Source organism: Symphalangus syndactylus, chromosome 22 (assembly GCF_028878055.3).
Source record: "Symphalangus syndactylus isolate Jambi chromosome 22, NHGRI_mSymSyn1-v2.1_pri, whole genome shotgun sequence".
Lineage (NCBI taxonomy): Eukaryota > Metazoa > Chordata > Mammalia > Primates > Hylobatidae > Symphalangus > Symphalangus syndactylus.
The window spans coordinates 33206377-33232526 of record NC_072444.2 but is presented as its reverse complement, the minus strand read 5'-3'; the positions used below and the strand labels follow the sequence as shown (position 1 = coordinate 33232526).

General features: G+C 61.0%; 1 protein-coding gene across 14 annotated transcripts in view; it reads left to right on the top strand.

Annotated features, from left to right (window-relative positions):
• Positions 1 to 26150, top strand: part of TP73 (tumor protein p73) — an 84098-nt gene that overhangs the window by 26914 nt on the left and 31034 nt on the right. For 9 of the 14 annotated variants that reach the window (XM_063632019.1, XM_063632014.1, XM_055262559.2 and 6 more), the window contains exons 2-3: positions 4588 to 4685; positions 5316 to 5436. In XM_063632019.1, the coding sequence (XP_063488089.1) occupies positions 4621 to 4685; positions 5316 to 5436 (186 nt within the window). In that variant the 5' untranslated portion in view covers positions 4588 to 4620. Of the gene's footprint in view, positions 1 to 4587; positions 4686 to 5315; positions 5437 to 11435; positions 13054 to 26150 lie in introns of those variants that run through there. The other 5 variants (XM_063632021.1, XM_063632016.1, XM_063632022.1 and 2 more) reach the window with 2 other exon arrangements.

Below are 26150 nucleotides of genomic sequence, written 5' to 3'. Positions count from 1 at the left end.
CCTCGGTGGCTGGTCTTTGTCCTGCTCCCACTGTTGTAGGCACTGTAGGACCTGGAACGCTGGTCACCTTTCAAGCCTGGCAAGGGGAGGGGACTTGTCTGAGACCTCACGGAAGTTGGGGCAGGGCTGGGGCAGCATCGAGGTGCCCTGCTTCCTGGGTGTGCCAGCAGCCTATGGCCTGCCTACAGTGTGACCAGGAACACCCGTCACAACTGTCCTTTGCAGCTCTGTGCCCTGACTTGATGGTGCTGGGGCTGGAGGGGTGCCAGCCAGCAGCTCCCCAATGGCCACCCCCAAATGCTGTGGCCACACAAAGCCTTCTGCTGCAAGACCCCTGCTAATACACACTGGACACCCCTGTTACAACTGAGAACTCACTTATTTCATTTCCTTCCTTCCTTCCTTTCCTTTTTTTTTTTTTTTAGAGTTGGGGTCTAGCTCTGTTGCCCAGACTGGAGTGCAGTGGTGCAATCATGGCTCACTGCAGCCTCGAGCCCTTGGGCTCAAGTGATTCTCCCACCTCGGCACCCTGAGTGGCTTGGACCGCAGGCACATGCCCTCATGCCCTCATGCCCAGCTAATTTTTTTTAAGTTTTTGGAGAGCTGAGGTCTCCCTATGTTGCCCAGGCTGGTCTCAAACCCCTGGGCTCAAGTAATCCTCCCTCCTTGGCCTCCTAAAGTGTTGGGATTATAGTTATGAACCACTGCACCCAGCCCATCCCTCCTAGACTAAATCTTGATAGAAAAACCTACACTTCCAATAATGTATTTGCATTTTATGATGTCGATAAAACTTCCTAAAGATGTCTTATGAAATTGGTCTCTTTTCCCCATTGATACACATTATTTTTAAAATGATTGGCAACGTTTCAAAAGCAATTTCCATTTTGTCCCAGAACCGTGTGCCCCTTGTGAACGAATTTTCAAATTAAAAGGCAAATGGTTGGGAAAATTGGATTTGATTTAAAGGCCATTTTTTTAGAATTTATTTATTTTTCTCGCCACTGGGATCCTTGCCTGAAAGGCGGCTGTGGGCAGAGGGCACACACTCCCCCTGCCCCAGCGCAGCGTCCCTGCACCCCCAACAGGGCTTCCTGTTCCTTGTGCCCGGTACTCCCAGATGCCTGCAGAGCCGGTCACCAGCTCAGGTGTGTGAGGCCAGTAGGGGGAGCCCCTGCCTGACCCCTGTGCCAGTGTTCCTGTGTTCCTGTGGGGCCCTGGGGCCAATGCTACCAGCGTTGGCGTTTTCCCAGGAAGTTGGGAATCAGGCATCTCATGGCTTCCGGTTCAAGTTCCTCCATGTGCTTTAAGTCTGGCAGGTTTCCAGGTCCTGGTTTTGGCTGATGAGGAACCTGATTCCCATGGGGGAGGCCGGTGGCTGTGGGGAGGGGTGTCCTGGAAGATGCATCTGCCCAGGGCTTCTGGCCGGTCCACACGCCTGCACCTGGAGGCCCACTGCCCACATCTCAGGCAAATAGGCCTGGGGATTTTTGGGGACCCAACTCCTGGCACGGAGGAAGCCCCTTTCCCACCCCACGTGCTCCTGGTGGTGGCCTGTCCTATGAGCCTGGAGGGCTGGGCGGGTGGGATAGGGGACCCATGACCACGCTCGCCGGCCTCTGTCCTGTGCCCAGGCAGGGACGAGAGGCCAAGCTGGTGTCCTGCAGTGCACAGTGGGTGCTGGTCGGGGGATGTGGAAGCTGGGTCTCTAGCAGGCAGGGGCACGCCGACAAGAAGGGTCGCTGCTCCTCATTCAGGGTTCAGTGGGAAGAGAGGGTGTGGCTTCAGTGGGAGTTCAAATGATGCAGACTTGAAAATACAGCCAACGCCCATGTCCCAGGCATAAGATCACAAATAATGTTTCACTGACCAGTTCCTGTGAGCCCTGCGTGGAGGGATGCCCCGTCCACACCTGTTCATGGAACCCCTGGACCTCCAGTAGGGGTGCGGCGGGATGCCAACGACTCCCACACTCTGTCTCTCTCCCTGTCTATCTCTCTTTCCCTCTGTTTCTCTGTCTGTCTCTGTCTCCCTGTCTCTCTCCCCATCTCTCTCTGTCTCTCTCCCTGTCTCTCCGTCTCTGCCTCTTTCCATCTCTCTGTCTCTCTTTGTCCTTGTCTCTCCCTGTCTCTGTCTTTCTCACCCTGTCTCTCTTTGTCCCTGTCTCTCTGTCTCTGTCTTTCTTTGTCCTTGTATCTCTCTGTCTCTCTGTTTGTCCCTGTCTCTCTGTCTCTCTTCCTGTCTCTCTCTATCTCTTTCCCTGTCTCTCTCTGTCTCTCTTTGTCTCTCTGTTTGTCCCTGTCTCTCTGTCTCTCTTCCTGTCTTTCTCTTTCTTTGTCCTTGTCTCTCTCTTCCTGTCTCTCCGTCTCTGTCTCTCTCTGTCTTTGTCCCACCTTAGCCTTTGGGAGGGGACAGCTCACAGGCTGACAGATGAGGTCATGTGTCCTCAGCATGAGGTTTTCAGGTCTCACCCGTGCTGTAGCATGTCACAGCTTCGTTCCTTTTCATGGCCATGTAATGCTCCATTGTTTGCGGCACCATGTCTCCTGTGCCCGGCCCTCTGCTGGTGGGCGTCTGGGCTATGTGCACCGTTCAGCTACCAGGAATGGTGCTGCTGTGAAGGGAGCTGGGATTTTGTCATCCACCTGCTGTGGATGGCAAGTCCATTTCCATCTCTGGACTCAAGTGGCCCATCTGCAAAATGAAGGAGATGTGACCCAGTGGCCTCTGGTGGCAAAACCTTCCCAGGCTTGTCCTCTTGGATCTAAGGGAATTTCTTTCCTCCAAGTCTAGCCCCTCCAGTGCTCCTGCCCTTCAGGAAATGTGCCTGGGGCCCCTCACTTGTGCCCACCCAGCCTTGGCCCACACACCTGCACCAAGAGACTACCCCACTCATACTGCTCAGCCCAAAGGGACCCACCGTGGGGCACGAGCAAGGGCGGGTTCTGCCCTCCCCTGGGGCCCCGTGCCAGCCTCAGCTGGACCTGCGGTTCTGCTTCCTGTCACGCCCTCCCATTTTAAATTAACGGAATGGTGCAGTCCGCATGCACACCGTCAACTCCATTGGGGTTTTAGACAGTCCAGCCCAGGATCGGAGGCCTGCAAGGGCACACCCACCTGGCCACGTGATGGTGAAGTGGGGTGGGGCAGGGCAACCAAATTAACTTCCAATTCTGAGAAAGAGCCCCTGGAACATTCATCACCAGCACTTACAGCTGTGTGACCTCACACAAGTCACTTAACCCCTCTGAGCCTTGGGGCTCCTGAAAAGTGGGTGGGGTGGTCACGCCTACCTGGGAGAGGTGGCTTGGGCCAGCACCCTCTAAGCTGCTTGTCCCAGGCCATCATGGCTCACTGACCGCACCTCAGCCTGGCCTGTGCCACTTCTCCAGGGCCCGGCATGTGGCGGCCCCAGGAGCGTGCCACAGGCTTCTCTCAGCTCCCGCCTGCCTGGAGAAAGACAAAAGCAACAGGTTCCAGGCCATGGCCTGCACCCCCGCTGGCCGTGGGCAGGTCCAGGCCTGCCTGCCTGAGCACTGCAGGGCAGTGGCCAGGCCTGTCCCATGGCACCTCACCGAGGACCTGGGAGGCTGGCCCAGGGGAGAGGTCACCTCAGGAAGGGCTGGGGGCTGTGGGCAGGGTGGGCTCAGGTTTCCCTGTCCCCTCCCCCAGCTGTGCTCCGCCTGGACACTGCCACCTTCTCATGGGTGTCCAGGGCCACTGGGAGCTGGGCCCAGGGGTTCTCAGGGGAGCAATGGTGGAGACAAAGACCAGCAGACGGGCGCTGGGGTCAAGGCTCTCCAATCCCTGGGTGTCCCCTTCTCAAGGCGTGACCACCCAGGCAGTGGCCGGCTCCAGGACAGGGCAGCTTCAAGGTCCCCGGTGGTGGCCGGGTCCAGGATAGGGCAGCTTCAAGTTCCCAGCCTTGCCAGGCTTCCCTGTGGCCCTGGGGTGCAGGGAGGAGCCCGGCTCAGAAGGTGAGGGGGCATCTGTGTCCTGCAGCAGTCAGCACAGCTAGGCTCTAGCCAGGGGCTTGGCTGCAGCCTCCAAGGCAGCCCTCACACACGCTGTTCCCAAGATGGAGTGACTGGGACCTGAGCTACCTCCAGGTCCTGGGCATCAGGGAGACCCCAAGCCTGGGTGCATCCCCCAGGCCAAACTAGACACAGTGGATCATAACAGACCACAGGCCTCACACACTTGTCCTGGCCCAAGCGTCTCAAAAAGTCTGCTCTCCCAAAGGCCCTCAAGGCAGCCCCAGGAGCGGGTGCTGCTGTCACCCCCTCTTCCAAGGCAGCGGCTCTGAGAAGCTCCTGCCTGCCCAGGGCACCCCCACGGATGAGTCTGATCCAGGCCCGCCACCTCCAAGGCAGAGCTGCGCACCTGGCCCTCGGTTTCCAGCCGCGGGGAACGGGGTGGATGAAATGACAGCGGAGAGGGCACAGGGAGGACGAGGCGGGGGTACCTGTCAGTGCTCGAGGGATGCCCCAGGCAGGCCCACCTGCCTGCTGCCCCCGCCGAGACTGTCACAGGAGGACAGAGCACGAGTTCCCAGGGCGCTCAGGTGTCATTCCTTCCTTCCTGCAGAGCGAGCTGCCCTCGGAGGCCGGCGTGGGGAAGATGGCCCAGTCAACCGCCACCTCCCCTGATGGGGGCACCACGTTTGAGCACCTCTGGAGCTCTCTGTGAGTGCGCTCAGCTGGCCAGAACTGGGGGCTCCCCTGGGAGGCACTCTGGGCTAGCCTCAGCCAACTTCGCTGGGCTAACTGGGCCAGAGCAGGAGGGGTGGCCCTGGGAGGACTCTGGGCTAGCCCCAGCCACCCTCACTGGGATTCTGGGCTAGACTTGGCAACCCTCACTGGGATTCTGGGCTAGCCTCGACCACCCTCGCTGGGCTAACTGGACCAGAGCAGGAGAGGCGGCTCCACACTAGTCTTGGGCTAGCCTTAGCCACCCTCGTCAGCTTGGGAACAGGGCTGGGTCGGAGGGGCAAGGAAGGGGGACTGCTGCCCTAGGCCTTCCCTGGGGACGCAGGACCAAAATTCAGACTCGTTTCTCCGGCCAGCTCTGGAGAGGGCCCATGGCCAGCAGAGGCCCAGAATAACAGAGCCCATGACTGGCTCTGCCTCTGTGGCAGTCACAGCAGCCCTGGAATGGCAGGTGGAGGACAGAGATGGGATGAGAGGGAAAGGGAAGGGCAGGAGACGTAGGCCTCACCAGGAGTCTCAGGCTAGCCTTGAGCTCTGGGCCTGGGAGGTATGGGGGTGACACCCAGACTGGGGACTGATGCTTCTATTTTCCTCTCCCTGCCCCAGGGAACCAGACAGCACCTACTTCGACCTTCCCCAGTCAAGCCAGGGGAATAATGAGGTGGTGGGCGGAACGGATTCCAGCATGGACGTCTTCCACTTGGAGGGCATGACCACATCTGTCATGGTGAGTGGGGGGGCTGCCCTCTGCAGAGGACCGTCCTGTCTTGGGAGCCTGGCAGAACCAGGAGATAGCCTCTTGATTGTACAGCTTCCCCTGTGGGTTTCTCAGGACACTTCAATTTGCAAAGGAGAAAATGTACCAGCTCATGTAACTGTCAATCCAGAGATAGGAATGGATTCAGGCATGGCTGGATCCAGGTGTAGGAAGGGCTTCAGGCATGGCTAGATCCAGGTGTACAAAGGGCTTCAGGCATGGCTAGATCCAGGTGTACGAAGGGCTTTGGACATGGGTGGGTCCAGGTGTAGGAAGGGCTTCTACGGCTGGATCCAGGTATAGAAAGGGCTTCGGGCATGGCTGTGTCCAGGTGCTTCACAGCTGCCTCGCTCAGTCTCCTGGCCTGCTTTCCCCTGCAGTGGTTTTGTTTTTAGGCCGCCTCTCCTCTCATGGTGAAGAGTACCAGGCTCCACCAGCATGCCCTATTCCCATGGAGAGGAGATCCCTCTTTTCCCATAGTCCAGCAGTCCTGCCTCTCGTTGATCTGAATGTGGTCACGGGCCCATCTCTGAGCCACCTCTGTGCCTCTGATTGGCCTGGGCTCCACCATCCCTGGAACAGGGTGACAATGGAATGGAGTGGGGTGGGCCTCCCCACACAGGGACCCCCAAAGGAAGATGGAGGTGCTGTTTCCAGGAGAAGAGAACTGGATAGGGGGCAGGCAGGGCCAGTGAGGCCTCCGGCACCCCATCTTGGCAGGCTCCCCCATTCCTGGGAGTCTCAAGCCCTGCCCCATTGGCTGCTACTCTGGGCGAAAAGGCCAGGCTGTGGGAGCTGGTGGGGGCCACGCTCCTGCCTATCTCTCCGGCAGCCCATAGCCAGGCCTCGACTGTGCCAGGAGGTGGATGGCAGGCGGGCACCACACGTGAGGAGACAGCAAAGATCCCGACCTGGGAGGCCCAGTGAGGCCCGCCGTCCCAGTGCCCCGGGCCTGCCCCGCCGGACTCATCGGCTGCTCGGCCCTGCCCACAGGTGGGCTGCCCCCCACCCAGGGATTCGTAGGTGGGGAACTTGTGCGCTACAGGAAAAACAGCTTGAACTATGGGGACACGCGGAATAGCGCGTCTGGGGCAGGGTCGGGCCTCCTTCACTTATGCTCAGCCCGCAAGGGCTGTGGGGCCCCAGTCAGAACGAGCAGAGTGAAGCGGGGTGGGGGAGGTGGAGGTGGAGGGGCCATGTTGCCCGTTCCGTCTCCATCGCGGATGCTGGGCTGTCGGAGAGCCAGGTGGGGCCAGAGAAGGCACCTCCTTGGGCAGCCGCAGCCCCAGGTTGGGGGGCAGCAGCCCCAGGGGGGTCGATTCCTCCAAGGAGCCCCTCAGCCTGGATCTGAGGGTTCGACCGCCCACCCCTGCCCTCCCACCCCAGCTCAGGAGACTGTCCCAGTGGAAACACTCGACAGTGTCTGTGCGTGTTCTAGTCCCATGTTATGGGTGAGGAAATCAAGGCAGATGCTGGGAAAGAGTGGGCTGGGGATGGGGCCGGGTAGTGCAAGAAAGTGAGACTTCGACCTCTCCCCTCCCTCCCTTTGGAAAAATTCTGCCGGCTGCTCTCTGGGGACAAAGGTCCTGACCCCACCCCCTCCAGGTCCCCTTCTGGACATCCGTGTCCTCCAATTTGGGGAGGGGCAGGAACTGGCCACTGGACCCCAGGGAGGGAGGGAGGAAGACCCAAAAGATTGTCCCCTGAGATCCAGAAGCCACCTCCCAACCCCAAGTTGCTCAGCCCCCACTCCCCCTGTAGAGGGCAGAAGGCCCCTAAGATGGCACAGACCCACCCTCGGGAGGAGGACCTGGGCTCAGGGAGGCAGAAGGAGCAGTTCTACATTCCTGTGGGTGGAGCGTGCTTGTTCCCCCCAGCCCCGGAGGGTTCCCTGAGCTCCACTTCCAGGTCTGGTCTGAGCCCCCGCCTGCTGGAACGTGCCACTCACCAGCCACAGGGTGACGGTGGGGGCCTTGAACCTCTGCAAACAGCAAGGTGGCTGGATCTGTCAGGCAGTGACACGCCTCCTCCCAAAGCCATGTATGAAATTCCTAGGAGCACAGCTCGGCTCACGGAGATGGGGGATTCCCTGGAACGAAGGCTGGCCTAGGCCTATGTGGGGACAGCCGAGCCTCATTCTGACCCCAAGGCCCAGCCCCCCAGCCCCCTCACGACAGTGGCTGCTGGGCCAAGGGCATACTGTCCCCTACCCCTGACTCCCATGGGAGCACCAGGTGCAAAGACGGAGACTCCGAGGGGCACCAACTGGCCGGCTCGGGCAGCCTGGCACAGGGACCAGGGCTTAGCTGCCTTGAGAATGGCCCCTGGCCCGCTAAGTCCAGGGGTCCTAGAGTGGGGCTGGAGCTGAACTGGGGGGCATTGTTTTAAAGTTCAGCCCGGAAAGGGCTGCTGTGCCGGGGCTGGGGACCTGGACCCGGTTCAGTGCCAATGTGGGCATGGGGGGCTCTGAGTGCCCCCTGGAAAACTGCCACCTGCAGCTCAGGGACCCAGTTCTAGCCCCACCACGAGGCTGGTGACCTTGGACAAGAAACACCATAGAGGCCCGGCCTCGGGTCAGACAGGCGGTTCTGGTGCCGGATGTTTCCAGGGCTCCTGACAGTCCTGAGTTCGTGGCTCAGGTGGGTGGCTTGCTTGTGGAAGTGGCTGCACATGCACCCGCCCCCACCTGCCCCTGGCGGCTCCCTCTGGCCACCTGTCCCTGGGTGTTTGTGGCATCTGGCCGCTCCCATACTCAGGGGTGGGTCTGGGACTCGTCCAGCAAAGGGGCCTCAGCTCGGGCAGGCACAGTGCTGGAGCGCGGGACGCTGGTCCTCTGCAGTGGGGTGTGCCTTCCGCATCTGGGGGACGTGGGTCTCCCCACACCACGAGCAGGCAGATTGGTTCCCGTTGGACACAGGGTGTCTGAGGGATGCCTTAGCCACCTGCTTAGCAGCTGTGGGAGACAGGCGGAGCGGGTGGTTTCAAGCTCCCACAATTCTCTGAGCCTCTATGTCCTTGCTGGTGAAGTTGGGATGACACGGGGTAGGAGCCCAAAGCAGAGAGCCCTTCGGGGGGTGGCATAGACTCTGGGGTGCCAGGTGCTGGATGCTGGCTCTGCCCAATCCTGTGGGCCTTGGACAACCCTCCTGCCACACTGGCCCCTGCAGAGGAGGCTGAGTTTAGGCAGTTCAGGAGAGCGGGGCGTGGACAAGAGCAGTCGAACCCTCAGTGGGCTTCAGAGGAGTCCCAGGCCACAGATTTATTGGGGAGACTGTGAGCTCTGTGCGGCCACAGCAGGAAGCAGACCCCTTTGGTCACTGTGGCCATCTGACTGAGACGGCCCAGAAAGTCCAGCAGGCCGAGGTGGGTGTGGCTGGGGGGCTCCGAGGCCAGATTTGCTGAGCTCAGGACCCACCCCTTCCCTTCTGAGCTGGGCAACCCTTAAAGAATTACGCAGCCCTCTGGGCCTCAGTTTCCTGTCTATAAATGGCACTACTGAGAGGCTCCAAGTCACCCACTGATTTGAGGATGCCCAGTGGTGCCGGGCCCATCGGGAGCATGTGATAAACGCTAGGCGTGAGGATGAGGGCAGGGAGGAGGCCCTCTGTTTAAGAAAGCTGCTCCTCGGAGATCAGAACAACAGAGCCAGGAGGGCCTAGGATAGGATCTGGAACCAGGGCCTGCTGCCCTTGCCCGGCACGGTTCCTGCCTGAGCTGCCTCGTGCCTTAGGCTCTGGCTGTCCCTCAAGACCCTACATGGCTCACAAGGACCTCACTTTAAAGTAGGGCCCCATTCTGCAAGAGGAGAGCAGAGGGAAGCCTGCGGCCCTGGCCTCCCCGTGGGCTGGGGAGGGTGGGCCGAGGAGCCACAGCTAAAACTGGCCCAGCCCCTGCCCTCCCCGGACCCCGGCTGGTTCCCTGAATGAGGAAGGCTTGACCGGGTTCTGGATGCCACCTGGGTGGGGTCTCCCCTGGCCACCCCGACACCGTCTGGGAAGAGCTGCAGGGGATAAAGCTCCCTCGTAGGCTCGCAGGGTGCGAGGAGGCAGTGTGGGTGTGACGGTGGGGGCGGGGGTCCTAATCCTTACCCGGACCCACCCGAGGAGTCTACAGTGCTGGGCCTGGGCTTGGGGACGAATCCCCACCCCTCTGAGCGCCAGTGTCCTCTCGGACAAAGCCAGCGCAGGGCAATGAGACCTGCAGCCCTTGCTGGCTCTCAGGATGTTCCACAAGGAGGGAGGACACAGGAGGGGAGAAAAGAGGAGAGAGGCAAATGTCTTCTCTTTCCCCTCCCCTCCACTCTGTTCCCCTCCCCTCCTCTCCCCTCCCCTCTCCTTCCCTAGAGCCTCCTCCAGGCCTGGCCCCTCCCCCATGCCCCTTCCCTCCTCTCCTGGCGCCTTTCTCTGATGACAGCTGTTGTGGGCAGGTGGGCCACAGAGCGGGGTCTACAGCTGGTGGGGTAGAAGGTGGGCTGATCTACCCTGGGGGCCCCGGGAACCCAGCAGCAGGACAGACACCGGGGTCAGAACCTTAGGACACTTGGGGGCTTGAGACCCCAGAGGTCACCCCAGATAGGTCTTGGTGACTTCAGGGAGAGGCATTCTCCCCAGGCCCAGGAGAAGGAAGGGCGCGGGTCCCGTGCATGTGTGGCCCCCAAGAAGGGGCAGGCAGACAGAGGGAGAAGGACACCCCTCCCTTCCAAGGAGGATCTGTAGCCGGAGGAAGAGTGGGGTCAGGCGTGGGAGCAGGGAGGGGGGCTCAGCTCGCCACGGTCAGCTCTGAGACCCCAGCCCACCCATTACCCCCTCCCTGGAGCCCCCACTCAGCCTTTCCTTCGGTGGGCTTTCGTGACAAAGCACTTTGGGGCTGCGCAGAAGTGAACCCCACCCAGCACCCGGGTCTCAGAGCCTTGCAGCTTCTGCTGTCTCTTCCATGGGGTGGGATGAAGCCAGCTGCCCAGCAGGGGCCCTGTGCTATGAGTTTGGCCTTGAACTGACACATCACAGGCACCAGGAAACGTAGTCCCCCGTCCGTTCTGGCACATAACCGCTCCCACAAACTGGTTCCTGAAGAGTGCCATGGCCTGCGGCAGCGTCGCTTCCCCCCCACCCCCGCCCACCCCCGCCGCCGTCCTGCGGCCCAGGGTCCCGCGGAAAGTCAATGAGGTGGAATCCCCAGTGAGTTAGAAGCAGAATGAAAGCGGAATAGAGGACCCAGCAGGGAGGGAACCTGGAGGAGGTGCTAAGGGCCAAGCCGAGGGGGTGTGGCCCTGGGTCCCCTGTCCCAGTCCTCTGTAAGGCTGGGCCTTGGGAACGTTTGCAGAAAGCTGGGTGCCGCTCTGGGGCAGAGGCCAGTGGTTTTGGGTGCCTTTGAGTTGGAAACGTGTAGCTCAGCTGCACTGGGATCCCCACAGCCTGGCCCAGACGCTAAGGGTGGAGAGATGCGGGGTCTCAGGCGCCATGCCCTGGGCATGGGTTGGGCTCATGCTGAAGGCAGCCTGGCTGTCTTCCCTCCTCACGTCCTTCCCCTTGGTGCTCTCCTTTTGACTATTTATAAAACCATCAGGCTGGCCCCGTGCATGGGACTCGCCTGAGTCTCCTTTTCAATCCATCATTCCCTTTGGCAGGCAAGGACACGGCCTGCAGAGGCTGGGAATGTGCCCTGTAGGGGTGGGGAGCGGAACCCAGGCCCTGCCTCGGCCTGGCTCTGAGTGTCTCTCCATCCCTGGGGAGCCTGCCCCCAACCCAAGAGGGGTCCCAGGCTCAGAAGCAGAAGGCACCCCAACCCCCAGGGCATCCCCCATCCCAGCAGGAGTCTCCTGAGGCTCACCCTGGGCTCTCCTGCAAGGAGGCTGCTGCTTTCCCCAGAACCTCCAGTCTGGGCCCCAGCCGACCCCCTGCAGGGGGCTTCCCAGAGACGCCCTTCCTGAACCTGATCTACCAAACAAAACTGTCTTTTTCTCAGTTGTCTCCTCCTGAATGCTGCCGCCCTGCCTGTTGGGGGCTGAGATCCTCGGCCACAGGAAGAGATGGGCGTCCAGGACTCACCTGCTGCCCCCCGGCCCCAGGGCCCTCAGCTGGGCTCTCCAGGCCCCAGCCCCTTGGGGCACAGCACCTGGAATCGTCCTTTCGTCCTCAGCCCGGCCTGCTGGTGGGGCAGAGCGGGTCCCCAGGGCTCCTCAGGCAGCTGCATTGAAACCTCCCCTGCCCTCACCCAGCTCTGCCCACTCTCCCCGGGGGTGGGGGTGGGGAGCGATGAGGCCCCTGCCGGCTCTCGGTGGGGACGACAGGGAGGAAGGAAGTGGGGAGATGGAGACAAGAGAAAGCAGGCAGGTGGTTTGGGATTTGGCAGGAAAAGGTTGGAAGGAAAGGGGAAAGGGTCTCCGCGTGGAATTCTCAGCTCCTGTGGATTTCTCAGCCCTCGTGAGAGCCACGGTGCCCTGGGGACTGGAAGTGTGGGTCCGCAGGCCCCAGTCCCCGGGTTCGTCTGAGCGTGGATGCTCTGCTGGCTTCCAGGGGGTCTCGGGCCCCTCTGCCAGGGGCAACTTTGTACCCAAGACAGCTGAAATACAGTGGAAATTCAGACGGCCCAACAGGGAGTGGCAGTCACCTCAGAGGCCCCACTAGGCGGGTGCAGGGCACCACTGCAGAGCCCCTCACTGGCTGTGCCAAGGCCATCCATGCCTGCAGTGGGCCCCACCGCCGGGCTGTTCTTTGGCAACAGTGGCTTGTCCCTGTTTCCTGAGGGCTTGGCCAGTGCCAGGGTGGGCTCCAAACACATGGCTCTGGGCTCTTGAACTCACCCCTGCTTTGGGCAGGCAGTGGAAGGCAGGCCCCACAAGAGCTGCTCACTCCCATCACCCGTCTCCCTCGGGGGTCTAGGGTCGCAGCCTCCCGTGAGCCCCTCCTCTCCATGCAGCCCTTGGACCGGTCCCGGTGGACCACCGAGTTCCCCGCGTAGGGGGCAGATGCGCCCCGCCTGGGTGCCAAGGGAGGCGACACCATCTCTCCCCCTTGGGGTGGCCCAGCCTTGCCTACCGTGATCTCCAGGGCCGGGGCTCAGCCCTCATGCCTGGGAACAGAGGCTGCTTTACGGGGTGAGGGCCTGGGGCCCCCTGAGCCTCACCCAGGCACGCAGCATCTCGGAAGGAGCCCTGGTGGGTTTAATTATGGAGCCGGCGCTGACCGGCGTCCCCGCCCTCCCTGCGCAGCCTCCTTGGTGCGGTCCAACACATCACCGGGCAAGCTGAGGCCTGCCCCGGACTTGGATGAATACTCATGTGGAATAAAGGGGTGGGCCGCGGGTTTTGTTGTTGGATTCAGCCAGTTGACAGAACTAAGGGAGATGGGAAAAGTGAAAATGCCAACAAACGACCCGCATGTTCCCCAGCATCCTCGGCTCCCGCCTCCCTAGCTGCAGAGCCTCTCCCCCTCGGTCCACGCTGCCGGGCAGCCACGACCCTGACCCTTCCCCTCGGGCCGCCCAGATCCATGCCTCGTCCCACGGGACACCAGTTCCCCGGCTTGTGCAGACCCCCCGGCGCCTACCATGCTGTACGTCGGTGACCCCGCACGGCACCTCGCCACGGTAGGTGTGACACGCCCTTCACAGGATCTCTTCGGGGACTTTGCAGGGGATTTTGCTGCGGTAGAGGGTTCAGAGGGGCATCCTTCTGCCTGCCTTCCTGGCCCGGCGTCTGCTGCCAGTTGGGGTGAGCAGAGGTAGGAAGGGAGGCGTTGAGGGGCTAGAGGCAGGTCCCGGGCATGGAGGCAGGGCAGATTCGGGCTCCAACAGCCTGTGCCCACCTGCTGGGCAGAGACCCGCAGCCAGGGAGAGGAGGCCAGGTCCGTGCCTATGGGGCTGCTGGTGTTTCTGCCTCGTGCGCGGGGGTCTCTGATGCTCCTTGGCTTTGGGGCTGGCGGCTCGGTCCAGGCTCAGAGTTTCCGAGCTGCCCTGCCCCGCCCCAGCCACCAGGAGCTCAGTGCACCCTAGAAGTCATCTTTGCTCCTGGACTTGGGTGTGAAGCTGCCCCCGCCCTCACCAGGGAATTTGCTCATTTGACAACAGTGGCAGACGGTGCTTCTTGTCAGTCCCACGGGCTCTTCTTGGTGTGGGTCTGAGCTCCAGGGCCAGGACCTGTGGCAAACTGGGCTTGAGGCCTCTTGCGCCACCCGCCCCCTGCAGTGGGCTGCTGGCTTGGTAGAGGGGAGGGAAGGGCCTGCAGCTTGTGGTTGGCCCCTGCAGCCTGAGCCCCCGGGGACCTGGCCTCACTTCCAGACTTGCCAGGTCCCTGGGGGCCAGGCAGGCACCAGCTGCTAATTGAGAAGGTGGAAGGCTGGGCACAGCTACTCCATGTGGGGCCGTTCCTCCTCCCAGGGAAGCAGACAGCTGGGGCCATGGGTGCCTGTGCCACACAGGAAACTCAGCCATGGGCAGGGGGCAGTGGGCAGATAGGCAGAGTTCAAGTGCCCCCAAGCTCCGCTGGCACTGGGATGCAGAGGCACAAAGATCTGGGGATGGATGCTTTGGAGCCGTGGGCTCCAGGCAGTGTGACCAGGGTGTGTGTGACATCGATGTGTGTGAGTGTGCACATCAGTGTGCATGTGGCGGGTGGGTATTGGTGTGCATGCATGTATGGGTCTAAGTGTGGATGTGCATGCAATACGCAGGCAAGGATATGTGCAGATGTGTGTGTGTTGTTATGGGTGTGTGTACAGGCTGGTGTGTGTGTGTACACGTGCTTGCATATGTGTTGTGGTGTGTGTACGTGTGTGTACATGTGTGCAGATTGGTACTGCAGGTGTGATTGTGTGATTCGGGTGGGTAGGTGCTCATGTGTGTCCGTGTGTGTGTTGCGATGGGTACGTGTATGTCTGTGCCTGTGGCTGTGTGTTCCCAGGCAAGGCTTTGAGAAGAGAGGCAGTGTGTGTGTGGCCCAGAGGGTGGGTGAGGGTGTGGGTGACCCAGCCCCACAGCCTGTCCAGATGCTGGGTCCATGCACAGGAGTCTGGTGGCACCATGGCCTCTCCACATGCCTGCGTGATCTTTTTATCAGAAACCCAGTGCTGGGACTGTAGCCCAGAGCGGGAAACGGCTACATCAGGCATGGGGTGTCCCTCTCTCCCTTGTCTGGCTGTCACCCACTTGTTCATTGATACATGTATCCACCAACACGTTGCTATTAGAAACGCACGGCAGGCCTGGGGCTCCTGGGGGGGCAGACTTGTACCCCCAGACTCTCGATTGAGGAGGTGCGTGAGCCGGGAGGGGCTGTCTCCTGGCTGCTGGACCACCTGGAACCCAAGGTGGAGCCAGAAGCCTCGGGTGGAGAGGCCAGTGTCGCTGCCTGGCCAGCCAAGAAGCCTGGGGACCGGGGGACTCTAGTACAATCTTTTCCCTTGAATGGAGCAGATGTCGCCATGTGACTCACCCTCTGGGGGGACTCCACCAAGGTTGAGTATGCGGTCGCACAGATGCCATTCCCGGGAGGGGTGGGGAGGTGGAGCCCTGCTGCCCTGGCCTGCAGACCCTCACTGCCTGCAGGAGCTGCTGGTGTCCACTCGGCTGCTGCTGCCTGGTGCCCTGGGCGTCAGCAATGGCCAGCTGTGCCATCACTGTTTCTTTTTAGACCAAGGATTACTGTGGTTCGTTGGTTCATTTGTTCATTCATTCGTCCCATCAGCAAGTGTCAACTGGGCACATTTGTGTGTTAGGCTGAGTGCCAGGAGCAGGTGGAGGCAGTGCCCAGAGCCAGCCGTGTCTCCAACACCTCTTCCCTCTCGGGGGGAGGTGGGCTAGGCTGGGCCATCCTAATGGACTGAGTGGTGACTCAGTTTCCCTGTTTCTGTGCCAGAGAGAGTATTCATGACCTCGTCTTACTGCAGGAACGTGTTTTGAAACAGAAAATGGTATTCAGCCCAAAGGGTTTTAAACCCAAATTGAGCGAATAGAGTTGTATTGGAGTTGGTGGCTTTGTGAGGCCCTGGTTATTCCTATCAAAGTACAGCGGCTGCTCCGGAGCCCGCTGGGCCAGCCTGGCCCTGGGAAGAGGCCTCTGGGTTGCAGGACACTGTCTGAGCCCCCAGCTGGGCCCGCCAATTGCCCCCAGCCTGGCACAGGGTTCCAGGTGTTGGCTTGGGGTCTGTCTCTCTGGCACCTGCCAGCTGAGTCTTTGGGCAGTGACACTGCTCTCTGAGCCTCAGTCTCCTCAATGATCAGGATGGTGTTCACCGTAGCCGCTCGGCTGTGGGGCCCAATGGGAGCCACTGGCTACTTGCTGCAGATGGGGACGCTGGGAGGCCTGGCCTGGAGAGCTGCAGCCTCAGCCCCTCCTCCCTCAATCCCAGCCATGCAGCCTCAGCCCCTCCTCCCGCAATCCCAGCCATGCAGCCTCAGCCCCTCCTCCCGCAATCCCAGCCATGCAGCCTCAGCCCCTCCTCCCGCAATCCCAGCCATGCTCTTCACTTGCTTCCCACACTGTCCTTCCACATGGGGGACTGGATAACCCCGTGTGGCTCTGGCCAAACAAGGCCACGTTCTGAGTCTGATTGGGTTGATCAATGCCCAACCCCGAGGTTTACACAAAGACCTTACCCACTTCTGCCTGTAGCAAGGAAGGAGCCGACGGCTGGACGAGTGGGGCCCCTCTAGAAGAGGCTGAACGCTGGAGACGCTGGAGCTGGGCACTGTCCACCAACACCCGGGAGTCTCCCTGACTTCCCGGATGTCCAGCTCATGGCCGCTTGCCCCCCACTTCCTCCTGGGGCCGCTGTTCTTCAGCTTTAGTGTCTCAGGAGGTTAGCCGGGGTGATGGGAGACACCCCTAGCTCTCCTGCGCCCTCTGTATGGAGGGGCTCGAGCCTGTCTCGCCGCAGGGCCTGGGCTGTGCACCCTTGGGCCTGGCCTGTTCCCACCCTGCCCCTCCGCATGGTGGGCATCCATGCATTACAGGAATGTGGCCACCCCCGTGCCGAGGAGCAGCATGGACGGGTCTGGAGCCCGTGTGCCCCATGGAGCCACTGTCCACTCTGTTCCTGCAGAAAGTGAAGCCTCTGGGTGGGACAGGCCTCCAAGACAGGGCTCTGGGGCAGGGGGAAGCCAATCAGTGCAGCAAGCTGCAGTTACTAGGCACCTACTGTGTACGCGGGGCTGTGGAGCCAAGGGACGCAGCTGGCAGACTTTCTGGGAGGGCCCCCAGCTGCAGTGCTGGGGATAGACCACAGGGGGGCAGGGCCGAGGTTAGGAGCCGCCTGCAGGCTGGGACGATCCAGGGAATTGGGCAGCCCCGCTGGCCAGGTGATACGACACAGTGGGATTCTGGGCAAGATTTGCTGATGGGCTGGATATGAGGGGAGGGGTTGGGGGACCCCAAATTTTCTGCCCTGAGATTAGTAGAACTGCAGCAGGGCAGGGGTGAAAACGCCGCGGTCAGCCGTGGCTGTGGCAATGGCCGTGGCCGTGGTTGTGTTGGAGACGCGTGGCAGCCATTGCATAGCTGAGAAGGAGCCGCATGCAGGGAGGAGGACGATAAGCGAGCAGTTCCCAAAGCCCCATGAGGGAGGAGTTTCCAGTGGTCCTGGGGCCTGAGAAGTGTGACCACCTGGTGGCTCAGACCTGTGTGCATCAGAGGAGGTGGTGGGTGGTGGTCAGGCGTAGGGTGGAGTTTGAAGGTGACCTTAGAGGAAGAGCAGGGGAGGATTCCAGAAAGATGCTGAGGTTCCATTTGCAGCCTTGCAGGAGGCTCTGTTGCTCCCCAAGGCAGGAAAGGCCGGCAGGGTCCGGATGGGAGGTGGGTAAGGAGTTGGGGCCACACTGGCAGGAGCAGCCATGCGGACACTCAGTTGCTGGTGTGGGCAGGCAGGCTGTGGAGACGACCTCTAGGGAGTCCTGGGCATGGGTGCTTACAGTCAGGGCTCTGGGGGATCTGCACGGAGGCAGGGAGAGAGAGCGGCTGGAGCTGAGCACTGGGCACTGCGACATCCGAGATACCAAGCAGAGGGGGAGATGCGGAGGGGCAGCCTGGGAGGCCAGGAGAGACCAGGCACAAGGGGCCGGCTGGGAGAACAGAAAAGGGATTGGGGCTTGGCAACCCAGAGGCTGCTGAGTTCCCATGGTTTGGAGAGGGCAGGGCCCAACTGGGAATGGCTCATGGGATTGCTGAGCATGGCCCAGGGAGCCCCCAGCATCCTCTCCAGGCCTTGTGTCATGAAAGACCCCAAGCAGCGGTGGGGCTCAGGCCATCTGGGGCCAGGGGAGGGACCAGTTGTCCTAACTGGAGATCCAGGGATCAGAGGAGCCACCCCACTCAGCCGCCCGCTGTGCCTAGTGCACGCCCGCCTCCGGCCCCCCTGCCACCCTCGGCCAGCTGCTATTTCTGTCTCCCTCATTCTGTCCCCCATTGGGCCTCCCCACAATCACCAGCCTAGTGGGACCTCAACTTGCTAAACCCAAACCAAACTTATCTTCCCCTGAGGAGGGACGGTGCCCCGTCTCAGCCAGCAGGAAATCTACTCTCCCCTTTGCTCAGGCCAGAGCCCTGGAGGCACTCTCCATGCCTGAGGTCCTGTGAATCCCGCCTGCAAATGTGCCCGGGGCCCCTGCGCGGCCTACCGCGCACCCTACCGTGCACTCACCGCCCAGCTCGCACCCGCTGCTCAGACACATCTCACAATTGCTGCCTTTGCTGATGCCCGCCCTGTGTTCTCAACACCAGAGCCAGAGGGAGCACTTTGCAGCCCCAGGCGTCTCTGCTCAGCTCCGACCACCTCTCCTGCTGTCCCCCCGGGCTCTGTCTCTTCCTGGCTGCAGGCTCTCTGCCCTGCTGGTCCCCAGCCTGGAAACACCCCCAGGCCCACCCAATACCTGGGGCAGATCTTTCCCTTCCTGCAGGGCCGCCTTCACCTTTTCCCGAGCCCGTCCTTGCCTGGACACCAGCCCTGGCCCCTGTGCCTGGCTCTGTGTTTCTGAGACCACTTTTGATCCCAAGCCCCTGCACGTGCGCTGGCTGGTTTGTTTACTGTCATCAGCATGGAGGGCCGGGGCCGTGTCTCATGCTGGCTGCCGTCTCCCTGCACCTGGGAGGGTGCCAGGATGTCAAGCCTAGGAAATGGGTGTGAAGAGGAGACCTGCCTTTACAGGAGCCGACCAAGGCCAGTGTACTGGGTGGGACCCTCTGTCGCTCCTGAGCCCACTAACTGGGGAGGGGACAGGCAGAGCAGGGCTGGGCGATTGCTGAGCAAGCATGCTGCTGTCTCTCAGGCTCTGGGGCCTCTGCCCTCTGCCTCAATGACCCCCCACAGCCGTCCTGGACTGCCTTCTCCACCTTTGGGCTCCTGCTCCAATGTCTGCTTATCACCGAGGGCCATCGGAGGTGGCGCGCTCCGTGACTGCCTCCCCCTTCCTGTACCCTGCACTGCACCTGTCATAATTCAAGTTCTCGGCTCAGCCACCCATTCTCGGCTCAGCCACTAATGTGTGCTGGGAGGGGTCCAGGAAACCCTGCTAAGCACCCGTCAGTGTCTCCAGCACAGCAGGAGGCTGTTACAGGTGGCGCCTAATTCACATCTGCAGGACAGGTGGATGGATGGGCAGACAGATGGGCAGGGGCGTGTGTGCAAGGACACAGGATGTCAGGGCTGATACCTGGGTTGGGCTCTGGGGTGCTGGCAGCAGGGTTCAGAGAGGGGAGAGAAGCGTGTGTGAGCTGTGCCTTCCCCCTCGTCTTCCCAGGCACTCAGCACTCTGGGTCGGAGGGCCTGGACCAGCCCGTTTCCAGGTGGTTAAATTAAGTCTGTGCATCCTGTTGGCCACCTGCCTCTCATAGGCAGCAGCACAGGGCCTGATGGGGATACGGCCTGGATACCCCACTGGGGCCTTCCGCAGACACTCAGAGTCCAGGCTGCCCCTCGCCACGACCTGGAAGGGAGGGGCTGGTGGGCCAGGCCTCTGGAGGAGGCCTCTCGGCAGGCTCTGAGTGGGATCTGGGAGGCAGGGGCAGAAGCTGAGGGACGTGGAGAAGGGTCTGGGGGAGGAGGCAGCAGCACCGTGAGCGGACTCCGGGGCGGTTAGCAGGTGGAAGGCAGTGAGGGTTGAGGAGAGGGTGGGACGAGGCCCTTGCACCAGGCCACAGTGGGCAGCTCAAATGTGCGTCCATGGAGGCCCAGGGGGCACCAGGCTACCCTGGAGTCATCTGAAGTCACCTGGGAGTGTGGAGGGACACGCATCTGCAAGGCCCCCGTGTGGCGCTAAACACAGAGTGGGTGCTGCAGATGGGCTCAGCCGCTGCAGGCAGGTGCGGGCAGGAGAGCAGCGGTGGCCCTGGGCCTCGCAGTCCTGCAGACACACGTCTGGGCAGCTGTGCGGGGCTTCTGGGGGCGCGTTTCTCGGTGTGAGGTGTGGAAAGTTCCACGTGGCCCTGGCATGGGATTGGGCAAGGCCTTGCCTCAGCCCCGGGTGAGAGCACAGGGTACTGTGGGTGAGAGCAGAGGGTGCTGTGTGCACATTGTCGGGAGAGGGAGGCTTCCCCCCAGGCGCATGTCGAATCTTGTTGGCATTTCCATCTGTTTAATCACGGGCTCCAGGAGATGCTGTGGGAAGTACCGGCGGGACGGAGGTCTTGCCCCGGTGGGATGGGCTCTCTCCCTCCGAAGCCCAGGCTGCTTGTCAGTCACTCACCCCTGGGCGAGGTTGGGGCCCAAGTTCAGACATGCCCGAGAGAGATCAGGGAGTTTGAGGAGCTGCATACTCTCAAAAAACCACAGTAGGCTGGTCTCAATATTCTCCAGGGAGCGGGGACACGGACCTCCTTGCTGTACAAGAGCTGGGGTCACAGCTCAGAGCCCCTGTCCAGGCTGGAGGGAGGAGAAGGCCAGGAGGCCAGAGGGAGGCCAGCTGACCCCTCAGGAGACTCCAGGCAGACCCCAATGCCAGACTCCAGCCCTCAAACATGCTGCCTTCTGGAAACGTCTGTCACGGGCCCACCATGCACCATGCTGTGGCTGCCAGTGGTGGGTGAAGAAGAGCATGTCTCTGCCCTGTCTGGAGCTCCCGTCCTAGTTGAACAGAATGAACCAAGAGTGCAGGATAAATGCCGGCCGGGGCAGGGACGCTCGGGCCGGGGCAGGAGCTGGAGAGGTGACAGGAGCGAGGGAGGCAGAGGTGGAGGTGGGGAGGGGCCAGCGGGGCATCAGGATTTCAGCTGACGTCCCTGCTGTGCTTTTCCACGTGCCTCCCTCTCTGACTCGGATCCTAACTGATTAGAATCAGAGGAATCTCCGTTTCCACAGAGAAGGGGGACTACATGGCCAGGCCGTGGGCTCGGGCCCCAGTCTCCTGATCTCCGCCAAGCCCAGGGCCCCAGGAAGCGGCCCCATCCTTGGGAGCTGTCCTGGCCTCAGCTCCCAAGGATGGGGTCCCTCGGGAAGCTGTCATTGCTGTCTAAGGGGCAGGAGCTCCGTCTTTCGTGCCTCTGCACTTGTGGCAGAGACAAAGATTTCCGAATGAGCATTTGTGCCCCGCCCTCCCCACCACCCCTGCCAGGCCCAGTGCAGGGACCAGGCTGGAGGTGCCTTCCCCACCCCACATCTCCTCCACCGGAGGAGTCAGCTGAAACCATGGCCTTTGGAAATGTGGCCAGAGTCATTGTGAATTTTGCTGGCAGGTTTCCCTGTTATCATTTCCACTAAAAAATACGTTCCGTTCTGGACAGTACCACATCTGTCCTCTGTCATCCGATGGCACAGTTGTGACCTCCCATGCCTTGCTTTGCGTTCTGTCTTAATATCCTGGGCCCTGATAAAAGGCACTGTGGATACTGGGAAGTGAGAGGAGTGGACTAGGGGGAAACAGGGACACAAACTTGAAAAAGATTTATTTCCCACCTACTTGTAAAAAAAATCACTCAAATGCCCCACACCTGTCATCCCAGCACTTTGGGAGGCTGAGGTGGGCAGATCACCTGAGGTCAGGAGTTTGAGACCAGCCTGGCCAACATGGTGAAACCCCGTCTCTACTAAAAATACAAAAACTAGCGTCTGTAATCCCAGCTACTGGGGAGGCTGAGGCAAGATAATCGCTTGAACCCAGGAGGTGGAAGCTGCAGTGAGCCGAGATCCCACCACTGCACTCCAGCCTGGGCGACACAGTGAGACTCCGTCTCATAAAAAAAAAAGTCGCTTCAGACGGTTTACATGTTTTAAACAGTCAACAGGTGCAATGGAAATCTTTTAACAAAACCACAAAATCCAACTTAATCTGAAGTAGGAGGGAACCCATGGGGCGGGAGGGTGACGATGGGGCCCAGCTCCCCTCCAGCTCCTGGCCGGTGAGGACGAAGAGTCTTTCAAGGGGCTGTCCCCACCCCCCACATTCTGGGGAAGGCAGCCTGGACCCTGGGCACTGTCTGGGCTTGGGGCTGTGGCTGACATGGCGGGTGGTAGCACACCGTGGCCGCTTCCCGCAGTTGGATGGCCTGCGTGGATTTCAGGGTCTGTTTCATCCAACCAAGAGTTTCTGGATGTCCTGTCGGTACTGGCTGTCTGGACACCTCAGGGAACAGGAGAGACCCCGACCCCTGTGAGCACCTGCCCCCGAGAGCACCTGCTCTTCCCCATCTGTCCCTGTGCCCAGGGCTTAGCGACTGTCCTCTGAGTAGTGAATCTGGATTCCCGTCCCTGTTCCTCGGTGGAGCCTGCCCAGCCGCAGTTCCTCCTGGCTGGGTTTTTGTGCCAAGGCCTGGAGGTCATGCCTCGTGCATGGGAGCTTCCTGGACGTTGGTTCCAGGAGGGCTCCCGGGCGAGAGTCACTTCCGATTAAAAGTCTCAGGTTACAGTATTTCTGGACCCTCTTGATCCCCACAACCATCCTACGAAGTCCACGTTGATTTCTTTTTTGTTTTTTTCGAGACAGAGTCTTGCTCTGTCACGCAGCCTGGAGTGCAGTGGCATGATCTCAGCTCACTGCAACCTCTGCCTCCCAGGTTCAAGCAATTCTCCTTGCTCATCCTCCCAAGTAGCTGGGATTACCGGTGCCCACTACCACGCCCAGCTAATCTTTTTTTGTATTTTTAGTAGAGATGGGGTTTCACCATATTGGCCAGGCCAGTCTTGAACTCCTGACCTCAGGTGATCCGCCCGCCTCGTCCTCCCAAAGTGCTGGGATGACAGGCATGAGCCACCACGCCTGGCCAGTACACGTTGATTTCATCCCCACTTTGCTGATGAGAAAACGAAGACCTGGGGAGGTGGAGCGATGGGCCAGGTCACAGAGGTGGAGCTGAGACTTGGCCCCAGGACTCCTGACCTCAGAGCCCTGCTTGGCCCCCCTGGGTCCCTGGGCAGTCTCTCCTGCCCCTCTCCTGGGTGGGCAGAGAGGCCTGGTTCCCAGGATGGTGGCGCGGGGGCATCAGTAGACCCAGAAGACCCTGCTGTTCTGGGATGGGCAGCCCTGGCCACCACTTCCTGCCCACCTTGTGGGAACCCCCAGACCTCAGCCATCACCGTCCCCAACTTGGCTAACGGTAGGTGCTGGGGCTTGGATTGGGGTGTCCAGCCAGTGGGACAGGGGCTTCAGGGCCGGGCTGAGCTCTGGCCTCCCCCACACTGCTCCTCTCTGCTGTCAGACAAGCAGGCCAGGGGACAGGCGGGACCCTCCACAGCCCTCCTGGAGGGGGTCCAGCTACTGGGTGGCCTCTCACTCTCTGACCCCTCATTTTGGAGCGAGGTCACTGGCCTGCTGCCACCCCAGGGGCATGGGTGGATCAAACCAGTGAGGTCTGGGAACTGTGTTGATATCTGTGACTGGCCGAGCCTAGAGAGCAGCCCCATTTACCACTGCCTGCTGCCCATGTCCCAGCCCCCAGCCCTCAGCCCAGAGCTAATCTCCAGCGCAGGTGCACCCAGGGAGGTCCCCAACCCATCTGCAGGGAGGAGAGATGAGGCCTCCTGGGTGGGTTGGTGGGGGGGTGAGGGCTGCAGTATTTGCCCTGGCAGAGCACTCCTGCCCCGCAACAAGGCCCTGGGGCCCCAGCAGGGCCTGGTGCGTCCACGGCCTGGAGGCTGGCGGGAAGGCCACCCGCTGGCTCCCTGGCTCCCGCGCACTCCTTGGGTCAGGCCCAAGAGCCCTGCACACACATGTAGGCACTTGTGGCCGCCGCGGGCCGGGCGTGTCCTAATTAGCCCACTATCTTGGGAGCTCTTGTTGAAAGCAAAACAAACCAAAAAAGTCCTGGTTTTGCCCGGGTTCCTCCCCGCGGCTTCCGGGGGCCCTCTGGTTGTGGGAGACCCCGGGCTCCTGTGCAGGCCTGTGTTAGGTTCAGGGTTCCCCATTTCAGCAGCTTGACCCGGGGCAGGAGCCAGGCCCCAGGCAAAGCTCCTTGCCGCCAGGCAGGAAGCGAAAGGGAAGACCAGAGTCCTCCGAGCCAGGTGGAGGGGCTTGTGGAGGATGCCTGGGGAGGCCTAAGGGGGAGGTCAGAGACCCAGAAAGCCCCCCACACTCCCCAGATGCTGCGTTCCCAGCTGCCCTCAAAGCTGCAGCTGCAAAGACTCTGCCACCCACTGGGGGTGCGACAGGGGCGGTGACCACAGGCAGGGCCAGCGTGCAGGGAGAGAGGTCCCCTGGAAGCAGGAGGAGAGGACAGCGTCCCCTGGGCAGAGGACAGGCCCAGTAACCCTGGGGAGGAGGGGGCTTCAGAGGCCCCCACCCTGTGTCACTCAGCCTGAGGATGAGAGGGAACCAGAGGGAGAGGCGGACATCGGGGCCCTGCCCGGGAAAGCCCTGCTAAGGGAGCCTGCCTGGGGCCCCGGGCCACAGAGGACGGCACCGAGAGGGTTTCAGGCCTGCCGTCCGGACACTTATCCACTAATTAGGATTCCCCCGTGGGGCCGCCTGCCGCAAGGGCCTGGCTCACTCCCGCTGGGCTGTGCTAGGCGCAGAGATCCTATCAGCTCTTCTCCTCTTGCCTCAATGACTAATTCCTTGGCACCTTCCTCAGATCATTCAAGAATGTGGACAAGTTAAAATATGAACCACGTTGTCGTGGGTCTGCATCCTGCTTCTCCCAAACAAGGGAGGCGCGGGCTTTTTGCCCCACTGGCTGTCCTGTTCTCAGGGATGGAGCAGGGATGGTAGTCAGGCGGGGGGACCCTGGGGCCTGCCCTTGCCTGCCGTCCTGACCTGAGAAGCCTCAGCTGGGCAGCCCTTGAGCCGCGGGATGTTCTTGCCCGGGGGACTCAAATGAGTCAGGAGGAGGGAAGTCCTGCATCCCCGAGGCCATCTCAGGGCCCAAAACAGGGAAGACCCTTCCAGGAAGGCCACCGCTGGTCGCCTGGAAGAGAGAGGGCACCACGGAGAGGGGAGGGTGGGCAGGCTAGCACCCGGTACCCGGTGATGGGAGGGGCCAGCTCATGTCCCACACTCACTCCTGGGCAGCTGGACTGGGGGAGCCGTCCTGCACTTGTTTGTTCGTTTGTTCTGCCAGCTCGCTTGTTCAGCGAGCCTCTCAAACAGCCACTCTGTAATGGGAGCACTGACTAAGGGTGTCGGCTCCGAGCCGTGTGTGTAATTCTGCTTTTTCTAGTAGCCGCATTCAAAAAGGTGGAAAGGAACTGGCGGAAGTCATTTAATTATTTCCTGTATTCACCCCTAACTGTGATCGTTTCAGCTTGTAATCAACAGGAAATGGTGAGTGAGGTGTTTTCCATTCTTTCCGTGGTCCTGAGCCCTTGGGATTGGGGTGCGCTCCTACACTGGGCTCAGCTCCATCCACATTTCACACACCCCAACGCTGTGTGGCCAGTGGCCACTGTATCCAGGATCCTCATGGGTTCACAGTCGAGTAGGGGAGACAGAAACCTTGGGGGACATGCGAGCCTGCCCTTCCGGAGAATGGCTATAAAGATGCTCAAACTGGGCAATGAAAGAGAACACCTGAGGCCTGGGGGCTGCTTCTGCCAGTGTGGCCAGGGCTGACCCCTCGGAGCAGTGACCTCTGAGCCCAGACAGGGCTGATGAGGAGTCGTGTGCAGACCACAAGTGGAGGCTTCCAGGCAGGGCCTGGGCCTGGGGTCATGAGCAGGTCTCAGACACCTCGGAGGCCTCTTGGGCCTTGGTGAGGAGTCTGGGAGCTGGGGACTCTGGAGCGGGGCCTGGGCTGTGCGGCCAGAGCCTGGCACTGCCCTGTGTCACCCCCACCATCACCCAACCTCCCATGTGTGTAGCTGAGACAGGGGTCCATCCTTGTGCCAGGAGCCTACTGGCAGCTCGCCGGTGCCCAGGGTGGCACCCAACCAGACACCAGGAGAGGCAGGAGTGGCCTTTCTACATCTTTCTCTGAGGGGGGCAGTGGCTGCTTCCCCAGACCCCCTCACAATAGCCCAGGAGCCAGGAGAGGCGAGGGTCACCCTTCCCTGGGATGTTATGTTTTGTTTTGTTTTTTGAGACAAAGTCTTGCCCTGTCTCCCAGGCTGGAGGGCAGTGGCGTGATCTTGGCTCTCTGCCGTCTCGGACTCCTGGGCTCAAGAGATCCTCCTGCCTCTGCCCCCCAGAATGCTGGGATTACGGGCGTCCCCCCGTGATGTTTTTAACCTGGCACCATGGCTCATCCACGTGGCAGTGTGTGGGAGCTTCCTTCTGTCTTATGGCCGAGGAAGAGGCCACTGTACAGACACACTGTTCCTTTATCCATTTGC